The sequence below is a fragment of the Sorex fumeus genome, unplaced genomic scaffold, assembly GCF_029834395.1.
Source record: "Sorex fumeus unplaced genomic scaffold, SorFum_2.1 ptg000087l, whole genome shotgun sequence".
Taxonomy (NCBI): Eukaryota; Metazoa; Chordata; class Mammalia; order Eulipotyphla; family Soricidae; genus Sorex; species Sorex fumeus.
Window position 1 is genome coordinate 6,747,672 of NW_026606144.1, and position 20,478 is coordinate 6,768,149.

At 64.3% G+C, this 20,478-nt stretch overlaps 1 protein-coding gene and 3 non-coding genes across 4 annotated transcripts; all 4 read right to left on the bottom strand.

Moving 5' to 3' along the window:
* Window positions 1-583: 583 nt before the first annotated feature.
* TRNAA-UGC (transfer RNA alanine (anticodon UGC)) lies at window positions 584-655 on the bottom strand. The gene has a single exon. It is a non-coding gene; the product is annotated as a tRNA-Ala (tRNA).
* Window positions 656-2,586: 1,931 nt separating this feature from the next.
* On the bottom strand, window positions 2,587-2,658 carry TRNAD-GUC (transfer RNA aspartic acid (anticodon GUC)). The gene has a single exon. It is a non-coding gene; the product is annotated as a tRNA-Asp (tRNA).
* Window positions 2,659-3,104: 446 nt separating this feature from the next.
* Window positions 3,105-3,177, bottom strand: TRNAF-GAA (transfer RNA phenylalanine (anticodon GAA)). Its single transcript has one exon. It is a non-coding gene; the product is annotated as a tRNA-Phe (tRNA).
* A 3,077-nt stretch (window positions 3,178-6,254) lies between these two features.
* DHX37 (DEAH-box helicase 37) lies at window positions 6,255-18,971 on the bottom strand. The gene is made up of 27 exons (XM_056131371.1): window positions 18,806-18,971; window positions 17,522-17,691; window positions 17,137-17,249; window positions 16,147-16,471; window positions 15,697-15,845; window positions 15,352-15,444; window positions 14,958-15,054; window positions 14,471-14,584; window positions 14,227-14,328; window positions 13,904-14,018; window positions 13,472-13,567; window positions 13,301-13,380; window positions 12,614-12,758; window positions 11,781-11,857; window positions 11,278-11,510; window positions 9,745-9,856; window positions 9,145-9,251; window positions 8,871-9,059; window positions 8,448-8,572; window positions 8,249-8,365; window positions 7,498-7,670; window positions 7,231-7,345; window positions 7,025-7,162; window positions 6,855-6,949; window positions 6,705-6,778; window positions 6,517-6,614; window positions 6,255-6,377 (listed from the first exon to the last, which is right to left on the bottom strand). Exons 1-27 carry the CDS (start codon window positions 18,909-18,911, stop codon window positions 6,301-6,303), a joined length of 3,435 nt encoding a protein of 1,144 aa, XP_055987346.1. The 5' UTR covers window positions 18,912-18,971; the 3' UTR covers window positions 6,255-6,300.
* Between the last annotated feature and the right edge of the window lie 1,507 nt (window positions 18,972-20,478).

Genomic DNA, 20,478 nt, shown 5'->3' on the forward strand with positions numbered 1-20,478 from the left:
CAGGCAGATGGTGATCAGGATAGACTGGAACAGTCTGTACACCCGAACACCCAGCCATTCCTTCATGCCTTCCTTCATTCTTTCTCTCACAAGTTGTTGCTGATGATAGAACACTGACAGCGTCATGAGGACAAAGGTCAGTGCAAACACAGACCATTCACTGTGGTTACCTTTCCACAGAATAAACAATCTTCCAGCACGGATGGACTTTGGCTGGCCACAGCGCCAGGAAACTGTCGCCTCCCAGTCCTTTCAGTCACTCACTTTTGCTTGCAGTTTCAGCCTTCTCTGAAAGGTTTCGGGGTGTGTGTGTACACACACACACACACACACACACACACACACACACACACACACACACACACACGGCAAGGCCCTTTGTTTAGCTCCAGCCCCAGCCCCTTGACATTTTCCTCCTAACTGCTCCCCTCCTTCTCTTCTGACAAAACACAATACTGAGTCTGGAGCATTAAGAATCCAGAAAGGGAATTTCCTGTGTCCCGTGAACAAAGATCCTGCTTCTGCGTGACTCCGGGACCATATAGTCACTTGCTTGTGCATTATCCACAAGGAAAAAAGGTAGTGGAGATGCCGGGGATCGAACCCGGGGCCTCATACATGCAAAGCATGCGCTCTACCACTGAGCTACATCCCCCGCTCCTGTGAGCAGTCTCTCTGAAACTCCCTGCTATAGGCTATTCACAGATTTTTTTTTCTAAATTGACATTTTGTTCGTTTGAATGAGCAACTAGCAAAAAAAAAAAAAAAAAAAAAAAAAAAAAAAACCACAAAGCAACCAAATCCTTTTATATTTCCAAACTCCAAACTCGGCCCATTCTTCACAACCAGTAATCGAAATGTTAAGATTGGAACAAAGGGCTCCAATCTCAACATTTTCTTTTTTAAAAAATTTTTTTGTTTAACATTTTCTCAATCTGCCTCAAGTCTGTGGGGCACTTGAGATCTCAAGGCTGGATTTTGGGGTCCTAACGGAAACGCCTTAAGAAGCTGAGGGCTGCAAACTGGCTTTTTTCTTATTCAAAGAAGCAGTCTCCTCTCTCCCTTTGTGCTGAGGCTCACAAACTTATTTGGCCTGCAGTCTCTTTTCCAGAATTTTTTTTTTTAAACCCAGTTCCCCACCTAGAAATCCGCGAGCAAACAAAACATCAGCCGGGGGGACCTGAATTAGCGGAAAATAGTGAGTGTGTCACTGCAGGGGGCACCTTCCCCAGGGCTGTCCTCTGCTCTCAGAGTCTAGACAGAGCCCCCTTCCTGGCATGTGACCTGTCCCCCTCCTCTCTCCCTGGCCACCCGTGTCCCTTCCTGCAAGCCCCATCTCTGGGTCCGCCAGATTCATCTTTAGGGTGGGCTGCCATGGAAACGTGGCGTGTGTGCGTCCTGCAGTGAACTGTTCTTACAGGCTAACGCTGCTTCCATCCTGCTGGGGGGGAGGGTCCCCCCTGAGCCCTGCCACGCCCCCCCCAACTCCCCAGCTCAGAACAGGCCCCCGAAAGGCTCCCTGCCGGCCCTGAGCCTGGAATCCAAGGACTGGCTCCTTCTCCTGGTCCCAGCCCGCAGCCTTCTCACTGGGGAGCCCCAGCACTAGCTCTGCGCCCAGTACTCTGCGCCCAGTGCTCTGTGTGGCAGCCTTTACCGCTCTGGGAACTCGGGTGTCTTCTGTGACCCTCCCAGGGAAGGAGGCTCAGCTGGGCAGGGCGGGGCCACCCTGCTTCCTTCCACGTCCCAGGCCTGCAACAGCGCCTGGAGCACGGTGAGCACTGGATCCGAGCACTGAAGCCGCATCCATAAATGGAGGAGAAAGAGAAAGCAAGAGAAAAGAAGGCCCAGGACCCCGGGGCAGCTGGCTGCATCTCCGCTGCATGAGGACAGGGGGGTCTTGGCCCCTTCCTCTGCCAGGACACTAATGTGTTAAGGGGTCCCACGACACCACACCCGATGGCAGTAACCGAGACCCCAGCCGACACCCTGGCGGCCGGCCCCTCCGTGTCAGGGTGCCTGGCCGGGTCGGGCGTGCAGTTCCCGCAGGCCCTGCCCGGTTGCTCACTGGGGGTCGCTCCCTGGCTCCTGCCCACCGTGGCCCTTCTCCTCCCGACGTTGCCTGCCCTGACCCCTGCGGTGCCCCCGGTGTGTCGCAGAGGCAGGACCCCCTCGGCCCGCTCTGCTCCCCGGCCCGGCGACCCCGGCTGTCGCGGCCAGGCCCGGTGCTGACCAGGCGGGGCAGCTCTCTGCCGTCTCAGGTCTCGTGCTCTCCGCTGAGGGGCGTGTGCGGGACCCCGGGCGGCGGCTTCTGATTCCCGCGGCCCTGGCGCCGCCCCCCAAGGCAGGTGCGGGTGCGGGCTCCGCGGGCTGCGTCCTCGGGGCCGCCTGGGCCCACTGGACCCTCCTCCGCGGCTCTTCCCGGCTTCCGGAGGCCGAGGGTTCGGGTCCGAGCTCCCCGTGCAGGGGACCGGGCCGCGGTGTGCTGGGGTGGTCTTCCGGTCTGGGGTCCCGCGGCGCCCGCACGCCCGCCACGGGCCTGCCGCGGGAAAAGGGGGGAAACCGAGGGAGAAAAAAAAGCGACACGGCCTCCCCGTCGGGGAATCGAACCCCGGTCTCCCGCGTGACAGGCGGGGATACTCACCACTATACTAACGAGGACGGGCCGCAGGGCCCGCGCGCTGCGCCGGCTAGAGGACGCGCCCCGCCCGCCCGCCCGGACCCGGGACCCCGCCCAGACCCCCGACCCCGCACCCGGGACCCCGCCCGCCCGCCACGGCCTCCTGGACGCCCCCGCCCGGACCCCGGATCCCGCTCAAACCCCCGGACCCCGCTCCTGGGACCCCGTGCGCCCCCGCGACCCTCTGGACGCCCCCGCCCGCAGCCCGCCGGGACCCCGCCCCGCCGCGACCCCCACCGCCCGCCCCCCGGCCCTCCGCCCCCGCCGCCGCGCGTGACGGACACGCGGACACAGACGCCCGCGCCGCGGGGAGGAGCAGAGGCGCGCGTGGGCTCGAGCCGGGCCGGGGGTCTCCGCGACCCTCGGCAAAAGTGAAGCGACCCCGGCCCCCCTCGCGTCCGGCCACAGGGAAAGCGCCAAAAAGGGCTGCCGAAACCCGGGATCGAACCAGGGACCTTTAGATCTTCAGTCTAACGCTCTCCCAACTGAGCTATTTCGGCGCCGTGCGCCTGCCGGGCGCTCCCCGCCTCCTGAGTGTCTCGGGCGCCGCCGCCGCCGCCAGGCCGCGCTCTGCCGCCGCCGCCTCCTCCGGGAAGCCCGCCCCGCCGCCGCCTCCGGGCCGCCCCGCAGCCGCCCCGGCCCGGAGGAGCGTGACCCAGGTCCCCGGAAGGCAGCTGCGGGACCCACCCGAGGCCTTGGCTCCGGCGCGGCGTGTCCACGGCCGCCCTGTCCCCCGCGCCCCCCCTCCCCCGGCCGGGCCCCCCTGGACGCTGACTGCTGCCCCGGGGCGGCAGCTGGGCGCGTACATGGCGCGCTACACGAGCTCTTTGGCAGGCCTGCCCGCGGGGGCTGCGGCGGTGCCAAGGCCCTGGGGTCGGAGCGTGGGTGCTGCGGGGGATGGGGGGAGGGCCGGAAGCCTCGTGCCCGGTTCGCGGGTACCGGGCAGGTGACACTGACCCTCCCGGGGACTGGCCGCCTCGGGCTTAGGTGCAGCCGCGCCCCCTGGTGGCACCGTGGAGGACACCCGGGCTGCTAGTTAGCTGGGGTTCTGGGGGGTTCTGGAGGTCCTGGGGGGCTGGGCCGGGAAGGACCCCGGAAGGACCTGGTGCTGAGTGGGCCTGTTGGGGCTCTGGCTGGCTCCTGGGGGCAGGACCGAGGATACAGGGAAGGGCCCGCGGCTGCGCAGAGCCTGCGTTTGCGTGCACCCGTGATGTGCTCAGGGGCCTGGGGCCTGGCTGCCCCTGGGCAGGGCCGCAGCTGGATGCTGTACTCCGAGACCCACACAGCGTGGCACACACGGGCAGCTGCGGCGGTGCTGAGGTGCCCCCGCAGGGACTGAGGAGCAGGGCTCGCCCGGCAGGAGGGTGGAACAGACACTGGGGTGCAGTCAGGCCCAGGCCGTGACTGGGGGCTCGGGGCTCTCCAGGAAAGGGACTCCAGCAGATAGGACTCCCCAAACGCTTCCCCTGGACACACAGGCCATGTACAACGGCCGGAACATTTACAGCTGCCTGGGGGCGGCTGGGATGGAACAGGGTTCCCAAGGCAAGTGGCCGCCTGGCCTGGCCCTGTCTGTCCTATGGGCCTTCACAGATAGCTTGTGTAAGAATAATTGAGTCTGGGGGTATGGTGCCACCAGCAGGTCAATCTGTACCTATGAAAGGAGTGCATCAGCAGCCTGATGGTGCCTTCAGACTTCCAGATATCCCAAAATTGCTGCTGTACCTTTGGCCTGAACCCAAAAACTTGGGGCAAAGTTTACCAAGAAAGTAAACGGCCAAAAGTTAGGTATGTGGGAGACACACCCACAAACCACCTCCGGCTCAGCTATATAATTGGAGGATGGCCTCTCTGGTTCCTGATTGAACTGCGTAACGGCCATGATCCCAGAGACTCGGAAACAAATCTCAAAACCCAGTGGCTTTTGGAAGAAATGTGTCCGGTCCCTGCAGTAGGTTACCACTGTCAGGCCAACCCAGGTGGGAATAGGTTTCATGCATTGGCCTGATCCCCGACGGCCTGGTGGCCGCCATCCTCCAGAGGCCACTGGACAGTCAGGTTTGGGCCCGCAGTGACGAGATACACAGGGCCTCACGGGATGGTGGTGGAGCCATTCCTGTCCTCCCCACCCCAACAACGAGACCCCAAGTCATCGCCCACGAACGGCCTCACTGGCTCTTGATCAAGCTGTTTAACAGCCATGGTCCCAAAGACTCAGGAGCAAATCTTGGAACCCAGCAGGTTTTGGCAGAAATCCCTCCAGATTTAAGTGTTAAAATTTCGGAATTTCAAAATTGCGCAGCCACTACTGCAGCCATGCGACATCATATATTATTCATAACCAGCAATAGAAAACAAATTGTCTACTGTTGCCTTTTCAGCAGATCTGAGTGTTGGGGTAAAATCTCAAATAATAATGGTGGGTCTGGTGTCGAAATATTGAATGTGATCAAAGTAGAGAGAGTAATGTGGAAACCATCTGCCCCACTGGTAGGGGGAGGGTGTGGGATGGAGATATACTGGGGTTGTTGGGGGTGAAGAATGGGCACTGGTGAAGGTCCGGGTGTTTCTTTGTATGACCGAGACGTAGACCTGAAAGCTTTGTAACTGCTCTCATGGTGATTCAATAAATAAAATTATAAAAAATGAAAAAAAATCATTGAGTCTTGTGGAAGTAAACCTGCATGTGTCCATGACTACGGGAGGGTGGGACGCTGGCCTTGGCTTCCCTGGTCCTGCTGGGAAGACCCACAGGAAAAGGTGGCCTTCAGCCAGAGGGCCTGGGCTGGGGCACAGGCTCCACACACAGGGCCTGGGTTCAAGTCCTGCCGCCCCCAGCTGACTTTCATGGTTCAGGAATGGCATGACGGTATCAGGGCAGCTGGCACAATGCTGGTGCCGCCCACATGCTATCCGGCTGTGGACCCCGACAGCTGCGTCAGGTCCATGCTAGGCTGAGGGAGGACGCCGCATGGGTGTCCCTCAGGGCCATGGCCGGTGAACACCGGGAAGGTGCAGGACCCGGGCCAGGGCAGGGCAGCACAGACAGGGCTGACCAGCGGCAGGGGTCAGGGAGGGACTGCTACTGTCCACCTAGCAGGCCCCAGGGGCTTCCCCGACATCTGTGCAGAGTCACACCCTGAGCTCCAGCACTCAGCGGCCACTGCACCACCTCGGCCCATGCCCTGGACTCTCCCCCCGACAGCGAAGGTGGACAGCCGTGGGCAGGAGCCAGCCCTGTGCCATGCCCGGGGACGCCCCATGAGCCTCCCAGCCAGACCCAGCATGCGGCCAGCTACTGGGGCTGGAGCACCGCGACCCGACAGAGGCCCCCAGTGACGGACAGCGCTGTGGGGGAGCGACTTTATTCCCCAGGGCCCCCCAGCCCTGCCAATTCCTCCCCTCCAGCCACGGCAGCCGGTGGGAGCGAGCGGAGCGGCCAGTGTCCCCGCCAGCCCAGCTGGGCTGGCCACTCGCTGGCCATTCCAGGGGCACCTGCTGTGTGGGGTGCTCCCGGGGGCGCCCCCCATTCCAGGGAACAGGCCGGGGGAGCCGGCACCAATAGCTCGGTTCTGTGCTCCTTGGAGCAGACTGCAGTCAGGCTCAGGCTGAGGTCAGCAGGGTCAGCGTGGGGGCCAGGCCTTCTCCACAGCGCTGTGCAGGGACTGTGGCAGCCACTCGCAGTACTCGGGCAGCAGGTCTGCGGGTGGGGCGGGTCAGAGGCTGCCCTGGCCCTCCCCGCCTGACCCTGGCCCCCATCTGAGCCCCCTCCTGACCTCCCCTCCTCCACCCCAGGCACACCTGGGCCCTCCTGACCCCCTGGCTCCCTGCCCACTCACATCTTGGGTTCTTCTCCCAGGCGGCCAGCACAGCGTCGCGGCTGTCAGCCTTCTGGGTGACCAATGCCTGCAGGAGGTGCTCGGTGCGGGGCTGCAGCCTGCGGGCAGGAGGGGTCACGGGGTCAGGGCGGAGCCATCAGACCCAGCCCTGCCCAGCAACGCTGACCCTGGGGGCCGCAGGGCTGTACCTGGCCCACGTCTTCAGCATGGTGCCAGGGCTGGACAGCAGACTGCTGCAGAATGAGGCCAGCTTGGGGAAGACCTGGGGAGACGGACGGAGGCTCAGTTCTGGGAGGGAGAACGGCGTGGGAGCACAGTGCGGGGAGCATGGTGCCTACCTGTCCTTCCAGCAAGAAGCGGGCAAAGTGCTTGTAGCAGTCGATGCCGTCGGGGAAATCCACCTGGACGGCGGGGAGGGGCCAGCCGACGCGATCTGAGGGTGGGATCCGGTGAGTGGGGGGCAGGGGGCAGGGGGGCTGCCAGCCCACACACACTGTCCCTGACTCACAGAACACGCTACTGCGGTGGCACTGCACGCGGCCCCGCGTGTCGCAGTAGGCGGGGGGCGGGTCCTCCCGCGGCGGGTCGAACTGGCAGTAGGACGGCAGCAGCTGCGGCACCCACTGGGGCTCCACGGCCGAGACGCCTGGACGCAGGGAGGCGGGTCAGCGCCGGCCACCCAGCCCGCCCACAGCCAGGGCGACCGCGCGCTACCTTTCATGTACATCTTGGTGGTCTCCACGATCTCCTGGTAGACCACGAACTCGGGGAGCTCCCTGAAGAGCACGGAGCCGGGGTGGATGAAGACGGGGTCGTCGAGCAGGGGCGTCTACGGGAGCGGGGATGGGGCTGAGTCCAGGGCGCGGGCCCTGAATCGCCCTCACGGCCCAGGCGTCTGTCCACGTGGCGCTGTCCCCCAGAGCAGAAGCCCACGGTCGAGGGCCACAGGAAGAGGCAGGTGTGAGGTGGGGCCGCACCCACCTTGTAGGCGTTCTTCCAGGCGGGGTCCAACAGCTCTTCGCTCTGCACCCTGCGGGCCAGGTGGTCGCCCATGCCGGCCACCACGATCTGCCGCAGGAAGGTGACCTGGCTCTCGGAGGGGGGTTGCATCTGGGGGTCCACGAAGAGTCCGACCTCGGGGCACACAGTATTGACTGCAGGGTGGGGGGAGGCAGGGGCTGACCTCCGGGGCCACTGGGCGCCTGCGGCTTGGGCTGCCCCTCCCCCAACCCTCCTCCCTGTTCAGCTTCGGTGGCCGAGGGCTCGGTGCCCTTCATGGGTGCTGAGGGTGATAGGAGGGTCCTGGGGAAATCCTGGCCCACGCCATCCTCCCCGCACCTGGACAGTGGGAGCCTTTCCCAGTCCAGGCCGGCGGCTGCTCAGAGTTGTGGCCAGGGACCCAGCAATGACTGAAGGACAGTGACTAGATGGCCCCACTCACTGCCCGTGACCGCAAAGTCCAGAACAGTGAGGCTGGAAAGGGCAGGGTCTCAGCTCTGCGCAGGCCGAATATGCGGCCAAGGGTCCGAGAACAGTGCAGGGCTGGGGCAGGGAGGGGCCCTGCACCTGGGACACTGTACCCTGACTCTGGTCCCCGTCGTACGCAGGCCAACACAGCCCCCCACCCGACCGGGGACCCCAGAAGGAGGTGGGGGGGCAAGTGCACAAGGGGACGGGACAGATGCAGGAGACGCAGCACTGGGCGCAGAGGAGCAGCGGGGACGGTACGCACCTGCCGTGGTCAGCTGGCCACGCAGACGGCGGATCTCCAGCATGGCCTTGTACCGCAGCCCGTGGGCCTCGCAGAACTGCGGCGAGCAGCCTGCAAACTCACAGGCCCCCACGGCACCTGCGGGAGGGCAGGCTCAGGGCAGGCTCAGGCTGGGCTGGGGCCCGAGCACCAGAAAGACGCACCCGCCCGCCTCACTCACCCAGCAGCACCATGACGTCGCCAAGCTTCAGCGATGCGCCCTGTCCGGCCCAGACCCGCTTCATCTGGGCCACCCGCGCCCGGCGGACCTTCAGCTGGGCAAGCTCCTGGTCGCTGGACGCCGGCCTGCGGATGGAGTGTCCGGTCAGACCAGGGCAGAGTGCCCAGCCGGCCCACGGTGAGGCCGGGCAGCGAGGACAGCAGAGTCTAGGGCAGGCCACGGTCACGTGGCAAGCGTGGAGACTCACGCCATGTCCAGAGCGCAAGGCCCAGCTGGGGACTTGCCCCGCCCTGAAGCCCTCAGAACCGGTGGGGCCAGGGCGGGGGGGGGGGTGTTCAGGGGACCGGTGTGGCCGCAGCCCATCCTGGAGCTCAGCACGGAGGAGGGTCCCCCAGAAGTCCCTGGCCCCAGGTGGTCCCGCACCTGTCCAGCTCCTCGAATAGCTCCCGGACGGTCATGGCGGCCACGACGGTGACGGCGTAGGGCAGACAGCCATGCTGGCTGCTCAGCGCCAACATCTTGGCGTAGCGGGGTGCCACAGGGAAGCCGGCCATGGTCCTGCCCAGCGCCGTGATGGGGCAGCTCAGCTGTAGACTCTGCAGCTGCTTCAGCCTGCGGGGCGGTCAGCAGTGGGGACACCTGCAGGGGGCGCCCCTGCACGCCCGTCCACCCGCCCGGCCCAGCCGGCCCTCCCTACCTTGCTGTCCTCGGGGGTGCCTCCAGGGCGCCCAGAGCTACCAGCAGCTCCTCGGCTGCGATGAGAGACTCCACAGAAGGGGGCGTAGGGAAGGGGAAGTTGATGACCTGGGACACAGGGGTGGGGGGGTGGGGGTGGCGACACAGGGTGGTACAGGAGTTAATGCAGAGAAGCTGGACGTGACCCTACATGAGCAGTGGGCCCAGGCACACTGCTGGGGCCTGGACACCCCCGGGTCCACGTGGGGGGGCCTCACTGACCCTCCTGTGAGCACCAGTCACTGAGCGTCCACTCAGTCAGCGGGCGCCCAATGCGTGGGAGAGGCAGGAAAACGGCAGAGGACAGGCCCCTCTGCCCAGGGACAAGCTGGGTGATGACTGCGGCCGAGGGCACCCAGGCCTGGCCCACAGGGCCCAGACGACCAGCGGCTCAGGCACCAAGGGATGCAACAGAGGCAAGCACCTAGGCCAGAAAGCCACAGCAGACAGATGCTGGCCCCTCCCTCATGCTCATGGCTGTGGCCCCGGGCAGGGGAAGAAACAATGGACAGAACATTCTGCCCCAGACACGGACCACCCGGACCACCCCGGCCCGGCCCACCTTCTCGATGTTGAGCGCCTTCATCTGCAGGATCAAGTCCTCCACGGGCCTCCGGGTGATCTCAGGAGGAGGAAACTTCTCGAAGTCCCCGAAAACTGCGGAGGAGTAGAGCCTGCGGGGAGAGGCCATCCGGAAGATCAGGCCAGCAACCTGCCGGACACGAGTGCCCCTCAGCCACACCGAACCCCCCACTTCCCGAGCAGTGGGTGCGGGCGAGTCTTCAGCCTGTGGGGCAGTCAGCAGCGGGGACACCTGCAGGGGGTGACCACCTCAGAGCAGAGCCTGGCCCCGGCGTGTGCTGAACACAGTCAGCCCCAGCAGGCTCCTCCAAATACTGTCTCGGGTCCCTTGGTTCTATCACGCAGGAGCCAGAGTACGGCAGGGAGGCGCCTGCCTTGCACGCGGCAGACCCGGGTTCGACCCCTGCTCCCCATACAGTCCCCGAATTGGCCTGGAGTGATCCCTGAGTCAGAACCAGGAGTCAGCCCTGATCACTGCTAGGTGTGACCCCAAATGAAACAGGAAGAGCACGTGGGGGGACACAGAGCCAGGACAGGCCACGCCCGAGGCTGCCCTGCCCAACCCGCCCTGCGCCTCACCAGGAGAGCCCCCCACGGGCCAGCGCCAGCACGGCCCGAGTGGCCCCACACTCCCCCCGAGGAACCTGACTGAGACCGGGGACAGACCCCGCGGCTCGGCAGTGGGAGGACAAACCGCCCAGCTGCAAACAAGCCACCCAGCTGAGCATATGGACGCGGTGACACGCGACCACCGTGACGGCAGGGACACTGTGGCCGTGCAGACGAGATGGCCAGTGCTCAGAGCTCTGAACCCAGCCGTGGCTGCGCTGGAACGGGCAGACACCTGCCCCAGGGCTTCAGTGGCCTGGTCAGGGCCTCAGGGGGACACGACCCAGAGCGGGCTGGAGCACCTGTCCAGGCCACGTGTGGATGGGCCTGGACACGGCCCGGCGGAACAGCACGTGGATCAGAGTGGACGGAGGGGTGGGCACACGGCGGGCACACGTGAGGGGTGGCACACGGTGGGCACACGTGAGGGGTGGGCACACAGCGGGAACACGTGAGGGGTGGGCACACGGCGGGCACACGTGAGGGGTGGGCACACGGCGGGCACACGTGAGGGGTGGGCACACGGCGAGCACACGTGAAGGGTGGGCACATGGCGGGCACACGTGAGGGGTGGGCACGTGGTGGGCACACGTGATGGGGTGGGCATGTGGCGGGCACACGTGATGGGGTAGGTACATGGTGGGCACATGTGAGGGGAGGGGCATGTGATGGGCACACGTGAGGAGTGGGCTCGTGCAGGGCACAGATGCGCAAGGGGTGCTGCGTGTCCCATGCACACGTGTGTGCTCTAGAGGGTGGCGTGGTCATGCTGGCGGGGACGTGCCGCGCTGTGACTGCACTACATGCCACTCTCGGACAGGGATTGTGGCACGTGGGTTGCGCCTATGGGGGACCCTCTGGGCAGTGGCTGGCAGCACGTGGCACCGTGTGGCCGGGAGCCCACCTGTAGCAGTGGCCAGGCTCTGTGCGGCCAGCGCGGCCTGCCCGCTGGTCTGCAGAGGCCTGGGAGACCCAGGTGACGCGGAAGGACGACACGGCGGTGACACGGTCGTAGAAACGCTTCTTGACCTTTCCGCAGTCCACCACGTACTTGATGCCCGGGATGGTGAGGGATGTCTCAGCCACATTGGTGGCTACCACGCATAGCCGTGTCCCCTCCGGGGGAGGCTTGAAGACCTGGGGTGGGGGCAGGACAGCGCCCATGTGAGGGACAGGCAGCGCGTGAGGAGACAGCTGACAGGCAGGCGGGTCTTGTGTGTGTGGGACCGTGTCGGGGTGTGGTGGGCATGTTTTGGGGGGGCAGGGGGTACAGGCCAGGAGTGGGAAAGTCGGACCGAGCAGCTCAGTCAAGACGGGCGCTTCTAGTTCGTGGCCATGAAAGCCCGAGTCTGGGGTGTGGATGAAGCCACTGGCAGGGCCTGGCGTGCCCCCCGGCTGCCCCGTTACCTGAGCCTGTTTCTCGGGCGCCAGCAGTGAGTAGAGCGGGAGCACGTGGAGTGGGAGTGAGGCGTCGGGCTGCTCGCCTGCAAGGAGACGGTCTGCTGGCACCTGGCCACCAGGAGAGACACGGCCCTGAGGAGCACCGGCGACGTGGCCCATCTCACACAGACACTCGCACACCTTGGCAGGCGCGCCTGAGACATGGGCCACCTTGCACACACAGACTCACACACACTGACACTCACACAACCTGTCAGGCACGCCAGAGACATGGCCTCCTCAAGCACACAGACATACCCTCCAGGTGCGCCAGCAACACGGCCATGTCACACACACAGACACACACACAGACATACTGACACTCACACAACCTGTCAGGCATGCCTGAAACACGGCCTCCTCACAGAGACACACACCCAGAGACACAGTCACTCACACACCCTGCCAGGCGCACGTGTAACACAGCCACCTTACACACACACTGACTCACACGCTGACACACTCACACAGATACACAGACACACAGAGACACACACATACTCACACACCCCGTCAGGCGCGTGTCTGACACGGCCCTCACACACACATGGACTCACACACAGACACACACGTTAACACATCCTGTCAGGCATGCCTGAGACATGGCCACCTTACACAGACACACTGACACACACCCTACCAGGTACGTGCGACATAGCCACCTCCGGCCCACCGGCCTGTCCACACACACTCTTGAGGCTGCGCCCCGTGACGCTGTGACGGTGACTGAGCCTCAGGGCAGAGGCAACCCGGCAACCATGCACAGCACAAACCCGCCAGCCTGTCCAGCTGTGACTCGCCTCCATCTGCCCCGCCGTCCCCTAAGTCCAGGTCCAGGTCGGAGCCGAGGGCATCCTCCTCCTCGTCCATCTCCGCCTCCCTGTCCTCGTCGCCCTCGCCCGCAGGCAGCACCGAGTAGCTGTCCAGGCTGATCTTGGGCAGCGTCTGTGGCAAACAGCGTCAGGACACGGATGCCCTCCCCGCAGCCCTCCCGGTGCCTCAGAACCCAGGGTTCTCCCGCCTGCAGCCCGCACGCTTGGGGAATCTGCTGAGAAGTTTCCAGAAGCTTCCTGATGCTGAACACAGGGGCCATGCACTCTCCCCTCCAGAGAGCGCTGTGCAGCCCAGGAGAGTACTGGCGTCACAGCGGTCCCCCCCCACACACACACATGCCCAGGGAATATTCCAGACCAGTGTTCCCATCACAGGCCGGTCCTCGGGGAGTGAACAGCGGAAAACAAGTCCCAGCCACCTGCCCTCCCCGCAGCCCGGCACTGGATGCCACCTGCTGTGATAGCCGAGGGCCGGAGAGATGACACGGGCAGGCGCTGGCCTTGTACGCGGCTGACTGGGTCTGACCCCCGGCACCCCACAGTCCCGAGCCCCGCCAGAAGCCAGCCGTGAATGCCGCTGGGCGTCCACCAGTCCCCAGACGGACAGGCCAGGTGCCTGCCACCAGGTGCCTGTCCAGCTCCCGCGCCACCTACCGCGGCCTGGGTCTTCCTGGCTCGCGCCCGCGACTTCTTGAACTTGCGCATCTCCTCTGCGGATTCTTTCTCGGCGTCCTCTGGGAGTAGAGGAGCAGTTGAGGGCACGGCCAGGGCAAAAACCATGCAACACACAGGACACCGGGGGAAGGGACAGGCCCGCGGAGTTACCTGGGGGGTGGCAGCGGGTGTGGGGAAAGGCCTTCCGGAGCCTGCGGCACAAGGCGTGCACCTCCGCCTGCCCAGTCAGGAACACCAGGATGCCGCCTGCGGAGACAGCCCTCAGTGTCCACTGCAGCGGCCACGGGATGGATGGCAGCGATCGCCCTACCCGTTGACCCCAGAGCAGGGAGAAGCCCCCAAACCATGACAGTGGCCACATGGGAGGGGGCCACAGGGAGCGCCGAGCAAGGGCCGGAGGCAGATGGTGGGGCAGGGCGCCGGGGAGAGTTGGTGTGAGCCGACAGGCAGCGGCTGTCCGGTATTGGAGAGGACACCACGACCCCAGGGGCAGTTACACCAAGAAACAGGCTGGCGCTGGCGTGGCGGAGCCCGGGGAGACAGTGGGTGAGCCGCGGAGGCCGGGCCACGCTGGGCGCTCACCGGCCGGCAGCATCCGGTGGATCTTGCAGACCTTGCGGAAGGTCTCGCCGCAGTAGTCCTCCAGGGGCGTCCGCTTGTTAAAGTGCACGGTCACCGGGAACTGCCGCGACGCCACCTGCGGCGGGAGGGGAGTGAGGGGTGCAAGTGTGCACGTGTGCACGGATGTGAGAGTGTGCGTGTGTGCAAGGACGTGTGAGTGTGCATAAGGACATGGGTGCATGTGTGCACGTGCATGCACAGACCTGTGTGCTTGGGTGCATCGTGTGAGAGCCCAAGAGGGGTCGGACCAGGGAGACACCCCCTTGCCCCCCCCCAGGCCTCACCTTGATGACAGGGGGCGGCTGGGCGAAGAGCCGTGGGTTCTGTGTGAAGTCCTCCACGCGCAGCGTCGCCGACATGATCACCAGCTTGAGCGGCATGTCCCTCTGCGGACAGGACGCAGTGACCACGACCGTGTCAATGGGAGCTGTCCTCCTGCCCCGGGCTCAGGAGAGGCTGGGGTCCGAGCCTGGGGCTGGTGGGGATGCCAGGCAGGTTCCCAGGCGGGGGACAGGGCCAGGCGCCCACCTTGGCCCGCAGGGTCACGATGCGGGACAGGAGGCCGATGATGATGTCCGTGTACACGCTCCTCTCGTGGGCCTCGTCGATGACCACCACCTTGTACCTCCGCAGCAGGAAGTCCTGAAGGGGGCCCCGACTGTGAACCACGGCCCCTGGTCATCCCACGTGGTGCCCCCAGTTCCCCCACGGGGGCTCCCACGGCCAGGGGGCTGCTGGGTCCAGAACAGGGCAGGCAGAGGGCAGGTGCTGCCCGCGTGAGCTGGTGGGTGAGGGCAGGGCAGAGGCGGCCAGCCTGCACACTCCGAGGGGCTTGACCCCAGCCATGTCCAAACCCACCTGCAGGGGCAGGGAAGGCTGGGGTCTCTGGGGGCTGTGCCCCGACAGGGAAAACCGGGCCTTGGCGGGTCATGCCGTGACCCTGCAGCCAGCGCTGTGGCCCCGGCAGTGGGGAATGGGCCGCAGGGGAGGGAGGTGGTGGCTGGGAGGCGCCCACCTTCTGGATCTCCTTGAGCAGCACACCGTCCGTCATGAACTTGATCCTCGTGTCATCCGTGACGTTGCCCTCATAGCGGATCTGGTAGGAGACCACTCTGTGGGGCGGGCAGGGTCAGGGCAGTGCTGGGACACATGGGCAGGAGCTGGCCTCCACACCACCCCGACGCCCCTCTGCCCAGGGCACTTCCGGGCCGAGTCATGTGCCTGCCCCTGGAAGCCACATGCCTGGCCACACACAGGACCCACGGCTGCCCAGCCCAGGGCGGAGCACCTGGGGCGGGATGAGAGGGACGATGCCCTCCTCAGCCCCAGGTCGCTGTCCCAGGAGGGCTGAACCCCCAGCGGCCTGGGGGACTTGTGGGGGTGGGACCTTTCAGGAGCAGCATCCTCACCGTGATGACAGGTTCATCTCCCTGGCCACGCGCTGGGACATGGCCACGGCGGCCACTCGGCGGGGCTCTGTGATGCCGATGACGCTGCCATCACTGGGAGGGAAGATACCGTCGGTGGGCCCGGGTTCCACACAGGGAGCAGTTCCCACACTCAGGAGCCACCAGTCCCTGACCCCACCCGGGGGGCGACCCGGCTTGGGGGAGCAGGCAGGGGTGTTCCTGCCTGAGTCCTTCCACCCAGCTCTGCAGGCATGGGACCCAACACCGTGGGGATCGGAGGTCCTGAGCATCCCCTGCACCATCCTCAGGCCCCTGGGGAGGGGACGCAGGCACGACCAGGCTCACCTGCTGTAACCGGCCTCATACAGGAACTGAGGCACCTGCGTGGTCTTGCCACTGCCTGTCTCGCCACACACGATGACCACTGGGTGCTCGGCCACCGCCTCCATGATGGTCTGCTCCTCCGAGAGGATCGGGAGCCGCAGCCGCTCCTCCTGGGGTAGGGGGCGGGGGGCTCAGGAATTGGGGTGCCCCTGCCCAGCAGGCAACAGAGAGGTGGCCCGGGGGGGGGTGTGGAACTGGGGGCCCCTTGGGTACCTCCTAGTATGGAAGGTACTAGGAAATACGTCCTAGTATGTCCCAGTCTCATCCCGTCCACATTGTCAGACACGAGGTGCCGTGGGCATCCCCCGAGACTGGGCCGGAAGGACATTCCAGTAGCCAGGAGGGGGGCCACCTGAACCCTCCCCCGGGGACACGCCTCGCCCGCACCCCACCATGACCCCGAAGGCGCACCTGCATTTCTGGGGTGCGGTTCACAGGGATGAAGACGGCCGGCTTCGAGGGGGGCCGGGTCTGCCTGGTGGCTGCCTCCGGGGGGGCCGCAGGGGTCCCAGGCGGAGCAGGGGGAGTGCTGGGCGGGGGGCTCTCGGCGCTGGCCCTGTGGGGCAGGCACGTTGCCTCCGGACCTGTGGCCACCTCACTCTGCTGGCCGGCAGGGGCCTCGTCCACCTCTAACTGGTCTGAGCTCTCCTCCTCCGACTCAGAAAGGGGGCGCTTCCGGTGCGCCCCGCTGAGGCTGCTGACCTTCTGACCTGGGGCCAGGGCCTCGTCCAGCTTCCTGCAGAGGATGAGCGGCAGCTGCAGAGGAGGCTGGGGCCTGCCTGTCCCCCGCAAGCGGGTCCCCCCAGCTGTGCTCAGGGCATCACTCCTGGGGGTGCTCCAGTGAGCAGGTGAGGTGCTGGAGATAAACGGTGTCAGCTGCACACGAGGAAAGCACACGTCCACTGTACTATCTCTCGGACCCGGGCTGGGGCCTTTTGACCTTCAGAACCCACGAGAATAAACGTCTGCTGACTTTAAAAAGTAAGTGTTTGGGGCTGGAGTGATAGAAGTGGGTAGAGTGCTTGCCTCGCACGCAGCCGATCCGGGTTCAATCCCCCATGGTCCCTGTATCCAGGAGTAATTCCTGATGCAGAGCCAGGAGGAACCCCTGTGCATCACTGGGTGTGGCCCCAACACGAAACAACACAAAAACGATTGGAGTCGGAGCAATGAAGGGATGATTCCAGTTCGATCCCCAGCACTATGCGGCTCCCAGAGTCCCTGAGGTGCGATCCCGAAGCAGAGCCAGGAGTAGCCCTGAGCTCAGCCGGGTGTGTCCTCACCCAGACACGTCTGCATCCGCGCCCAACGGCCACCAGTCACCACAGCTGCCCGAGGGTACCCCTCTTCCGGCCATTCCCGAGGGTCTGCCCAGGGCTGGCCCGAATTTCCCGGACTCACTCCTTGGTGTGGTACATGCGCTGCCCTGTGCCCAGCTGGGACGTGGTGTACAAGAGCTTCAGCTCCGAGACCGGGGCCTGAACTTCGCTCAGCTGCTGCAGCAGTTCGGCTCGCTGGGGAAGGCAGAGGGGACAGGTGGCGCCATGCCCACCTACACGGCGGCACTCTGGGGCAGGGAGGGACAGGTGGCCCTATGGTGGTACATGGGGGCGGGGAGGGGACAGGTGGCCCCACAGTGGCACCTGGGGGCGGGGACACATGGGTCCATGGCATCACCCCAGGGCAGGGTGGGGACAGGTGGCCCCTGGGGGCGGGGAGAGGACACATGGGTCCAGGGCGGGAGGGGACAGGTGGCCCCAGAGCGGCACCTGGGGGGCGGGCATACTTTGTTCTTCTTCTCCTTCTGCTCTAAGACTCTCTGAAGCATTTTCCGCTCTCTCTTGGTCAGGGGCTTCTTCTCCTTCTTGGACAGGGGCGGGGCTCGGGCCTTCTTCCTGCGCGTGCCGGGCAGGACCAGTGCATTGCTCGTGTCCACGCCTTTCAGTGTGTCCTTGTCTGGAAAGGTACACCTGCTGACCCCAGCCTGGGGAGGCCCCTCAGCTTCTCCTAAGGTCCCCTGAGAAGAGCACTGCCCACATCCTGCACTTGGTCATCCCCTGGTGCTAGGGACACCAGGTTTGGGACAGAGAAGGGGGAACTGGAAAGGAGGAGGTCACTGCTGTCCCCACGGCTAGTCCTGTCCCACAGGGGGCTCCAAGGCCACGGGCCACCTTCACCTACTTTACAGGGGACTAAGTCCTCCCTCGCCATTTTATTTTTGTTTGCTTTTTGGGTCACACAAGTGTGATGCTCAGGGGTTACTCCTGGCGGTGCTCAGGGAACCATATGGGATGCCAGGGCTTGAACCCAGGTCAGCAGCGTGCAAGGCAAATGCCCAGCTTGCTACACTATCACTCTGGCCCCCTTGCTATTTGCTTTTGAGGGGGTGCTGGGGTCCCTCCCAGTGGTACTGGGACAGGGGCTTGGGTAGACAAACATCACAGCCCTGCACTGTCTCCATCTCGAGCCCCAGCTTTCCTTGTGGGGGCACGGACCTCCCGGGGACCCCGATTCTCAGATGAACAGGTCAGCTCGGTGCTGCCCCGGTAAAAAAGCACCAGGGTTCCCCACATCACCCCAGCAGTGCTCAGGGCTTCCAGGGCAAGCCCTCTGGGAGCATGTGGAATCTACCGGGACTTGAGCCCGTGTCTGGCGCTCTGGCACTTGTGCCCCAATGGCTCCAAAACCTACTGATCCCAGCCAAGCTTCTCAAAAGGTGGGTCAGTACCACATATGGGGGGGGGGGCGTAGCAATTGAATGTGGCGGTCATTTTCAACACTTCTCGTTAGAGTGAATGTTTGATCTGCCTACCAACTTCATACGGGGTCGTGTGAGATCTGAGTTTCTCTGAACCGGTGTCCAGGGGAGTGCCCGGGCAGCCCTGGCGTGGACTCCAGAGAGGGTCCCGCCCACTTCGTAGCGTGGCCATCTGACAGCGAGGCAACTGCGAGGGGCAGCCCTAAGTCGCGCTGCCCTGAGTGTCCAGGGGCGCGCCCGGAGCTGACCTGCCTGCCCTGCCCGGGGCTGGACGCGGGCCCCTCCCGAGCCCGGCCCGCGGGGGCGCCTTACCCTGCAGCTCCAGCCGCACAGCGGGCGGCTCCGGGGGACCCTGGGCGGGCCCGGGGGCCGCCTGCTGACGCCCCCTGACGTTGTAGCGCCGGCGCAGCTTGCCCATGGCGCCCACTGCCCGCGCAGACCCCGAAACCCGACCCACGTGGGCTCCTTCCTTGGACCACCGGCTCGGGGCCGGAGGACTTCCGGGATGTGCTCTCGCGAGAGCGGGGACGCACCGTCTTCCGGTGGGGCGGGGCCAATAAGGGGCGGGGCCTGCAAGCGAGGGGCGGGGCTCGGCAGGCGCTCTCAGCGCAGCCCCGCCTCCCCGCTCCCAACGTGGGACCCCCCCGCACTCGGTTTTCCGAGGTCCCCACCGGAAACACGCGTGGGCACGTGTTTCCACTACGGGAACCGCGAGGTCCTGGGCGCTGCGCCGCCTGCAGAGCGTGCGTTTTCGTGCGTTTTCGCAGGCCTGCGATTCCCTGGGTTAGGGAGCATCCTCCCTGTCAACTCCTTCAGGGCAACCGTTGGAATTCCAGCATAAAAATACGGTGAAGGCACTAGGATTTAGTTTTGCGTTTTGTTTATTTGGGGGCCAGCCCCAGCGGCGGTGCTCAGGACTTAGTGCTGGCTCTGAGCTCGGGGTGCCAGGGATTGAGGTCAGCTGTGTGCAAGGCAAGTGTCCTACCCGCTGCACTATCGATACCCTCAGGCCCAGGATTTAAGAATTTTTAGAAAGGAACCTAGAATAAAACCTGACTGCAACGTTGGTAACTAGTTGTTGAATGAAAAAGGTGTGCACCAAACCAAAATCTCTTCCAACAAACGCACGCAGAACGTGAGACTTAGGTCCTGTACATCTCAATACAGTTTCAAAGCTACACAATGATTGCAGTGGATTTGGGGAGAAAATGTACTTGGCAGATCAAATGTGTATCTTCATGAGTTATATTGTGTAAAATGGGTGATCTCGGATTTCTTCTCTTGGTGCTTATTTGGGGACGATGGGGTCACACCAGCAGTGCCCAGGGTCAACCCCAGGCAAAGCTCAGAGGACCACGTGGTGCTGTGGCCCCACGGCAGGCCTCCAACTGACTCTGCAGTGCGCTTGTTTGAGTCCATGAACAGTATGCCCGCTTAAAAATGACTAAACCCGCTCCTGTGCTTCTTCTGAAGCATTACCTACCAAAAGGCTCTCTCCAGAAGCAGCAAACAGCATTCTTCAATGTAAGAAGAAAAAGGCCCAAACACAATGTAGGTGGGGTACATAGATTGTGGGGCATATGTGTGATCCCATGTGAAACTCAGGGGGGGGACATGGGTCCTGCTCCCATGGCCAGTGTCCCGCCCAGCTCTGGCCCTCCTGTCCCAGGCTCTGTTTTCTTGGTTAATTCTGTGGATTTGGAGCAATTCTGTGGATTTGGAGCGCTCCCCCTTCCATTTCAGGCCACTTGCTTACAGGGGAGATGCAGAGGCTTGGGGGCCAGAGCCCCCACCCGTCGTCTCTCTGATTCCGCCCCCTCCTCGTTTCCTGCTCGTTGGTTCCATGAAGAGGTCAGGGGTCCCCGGATCGGGCCGGATCAGTTGCGCATTTCCTGCTGAAACGGGCGGTTTGGGATCCAGCCAAGAAGGCCTCTAGGTTTTCAAGCTCCATCAGCCTTGGACCCCCTCTTGGGCCACTGGCCTCT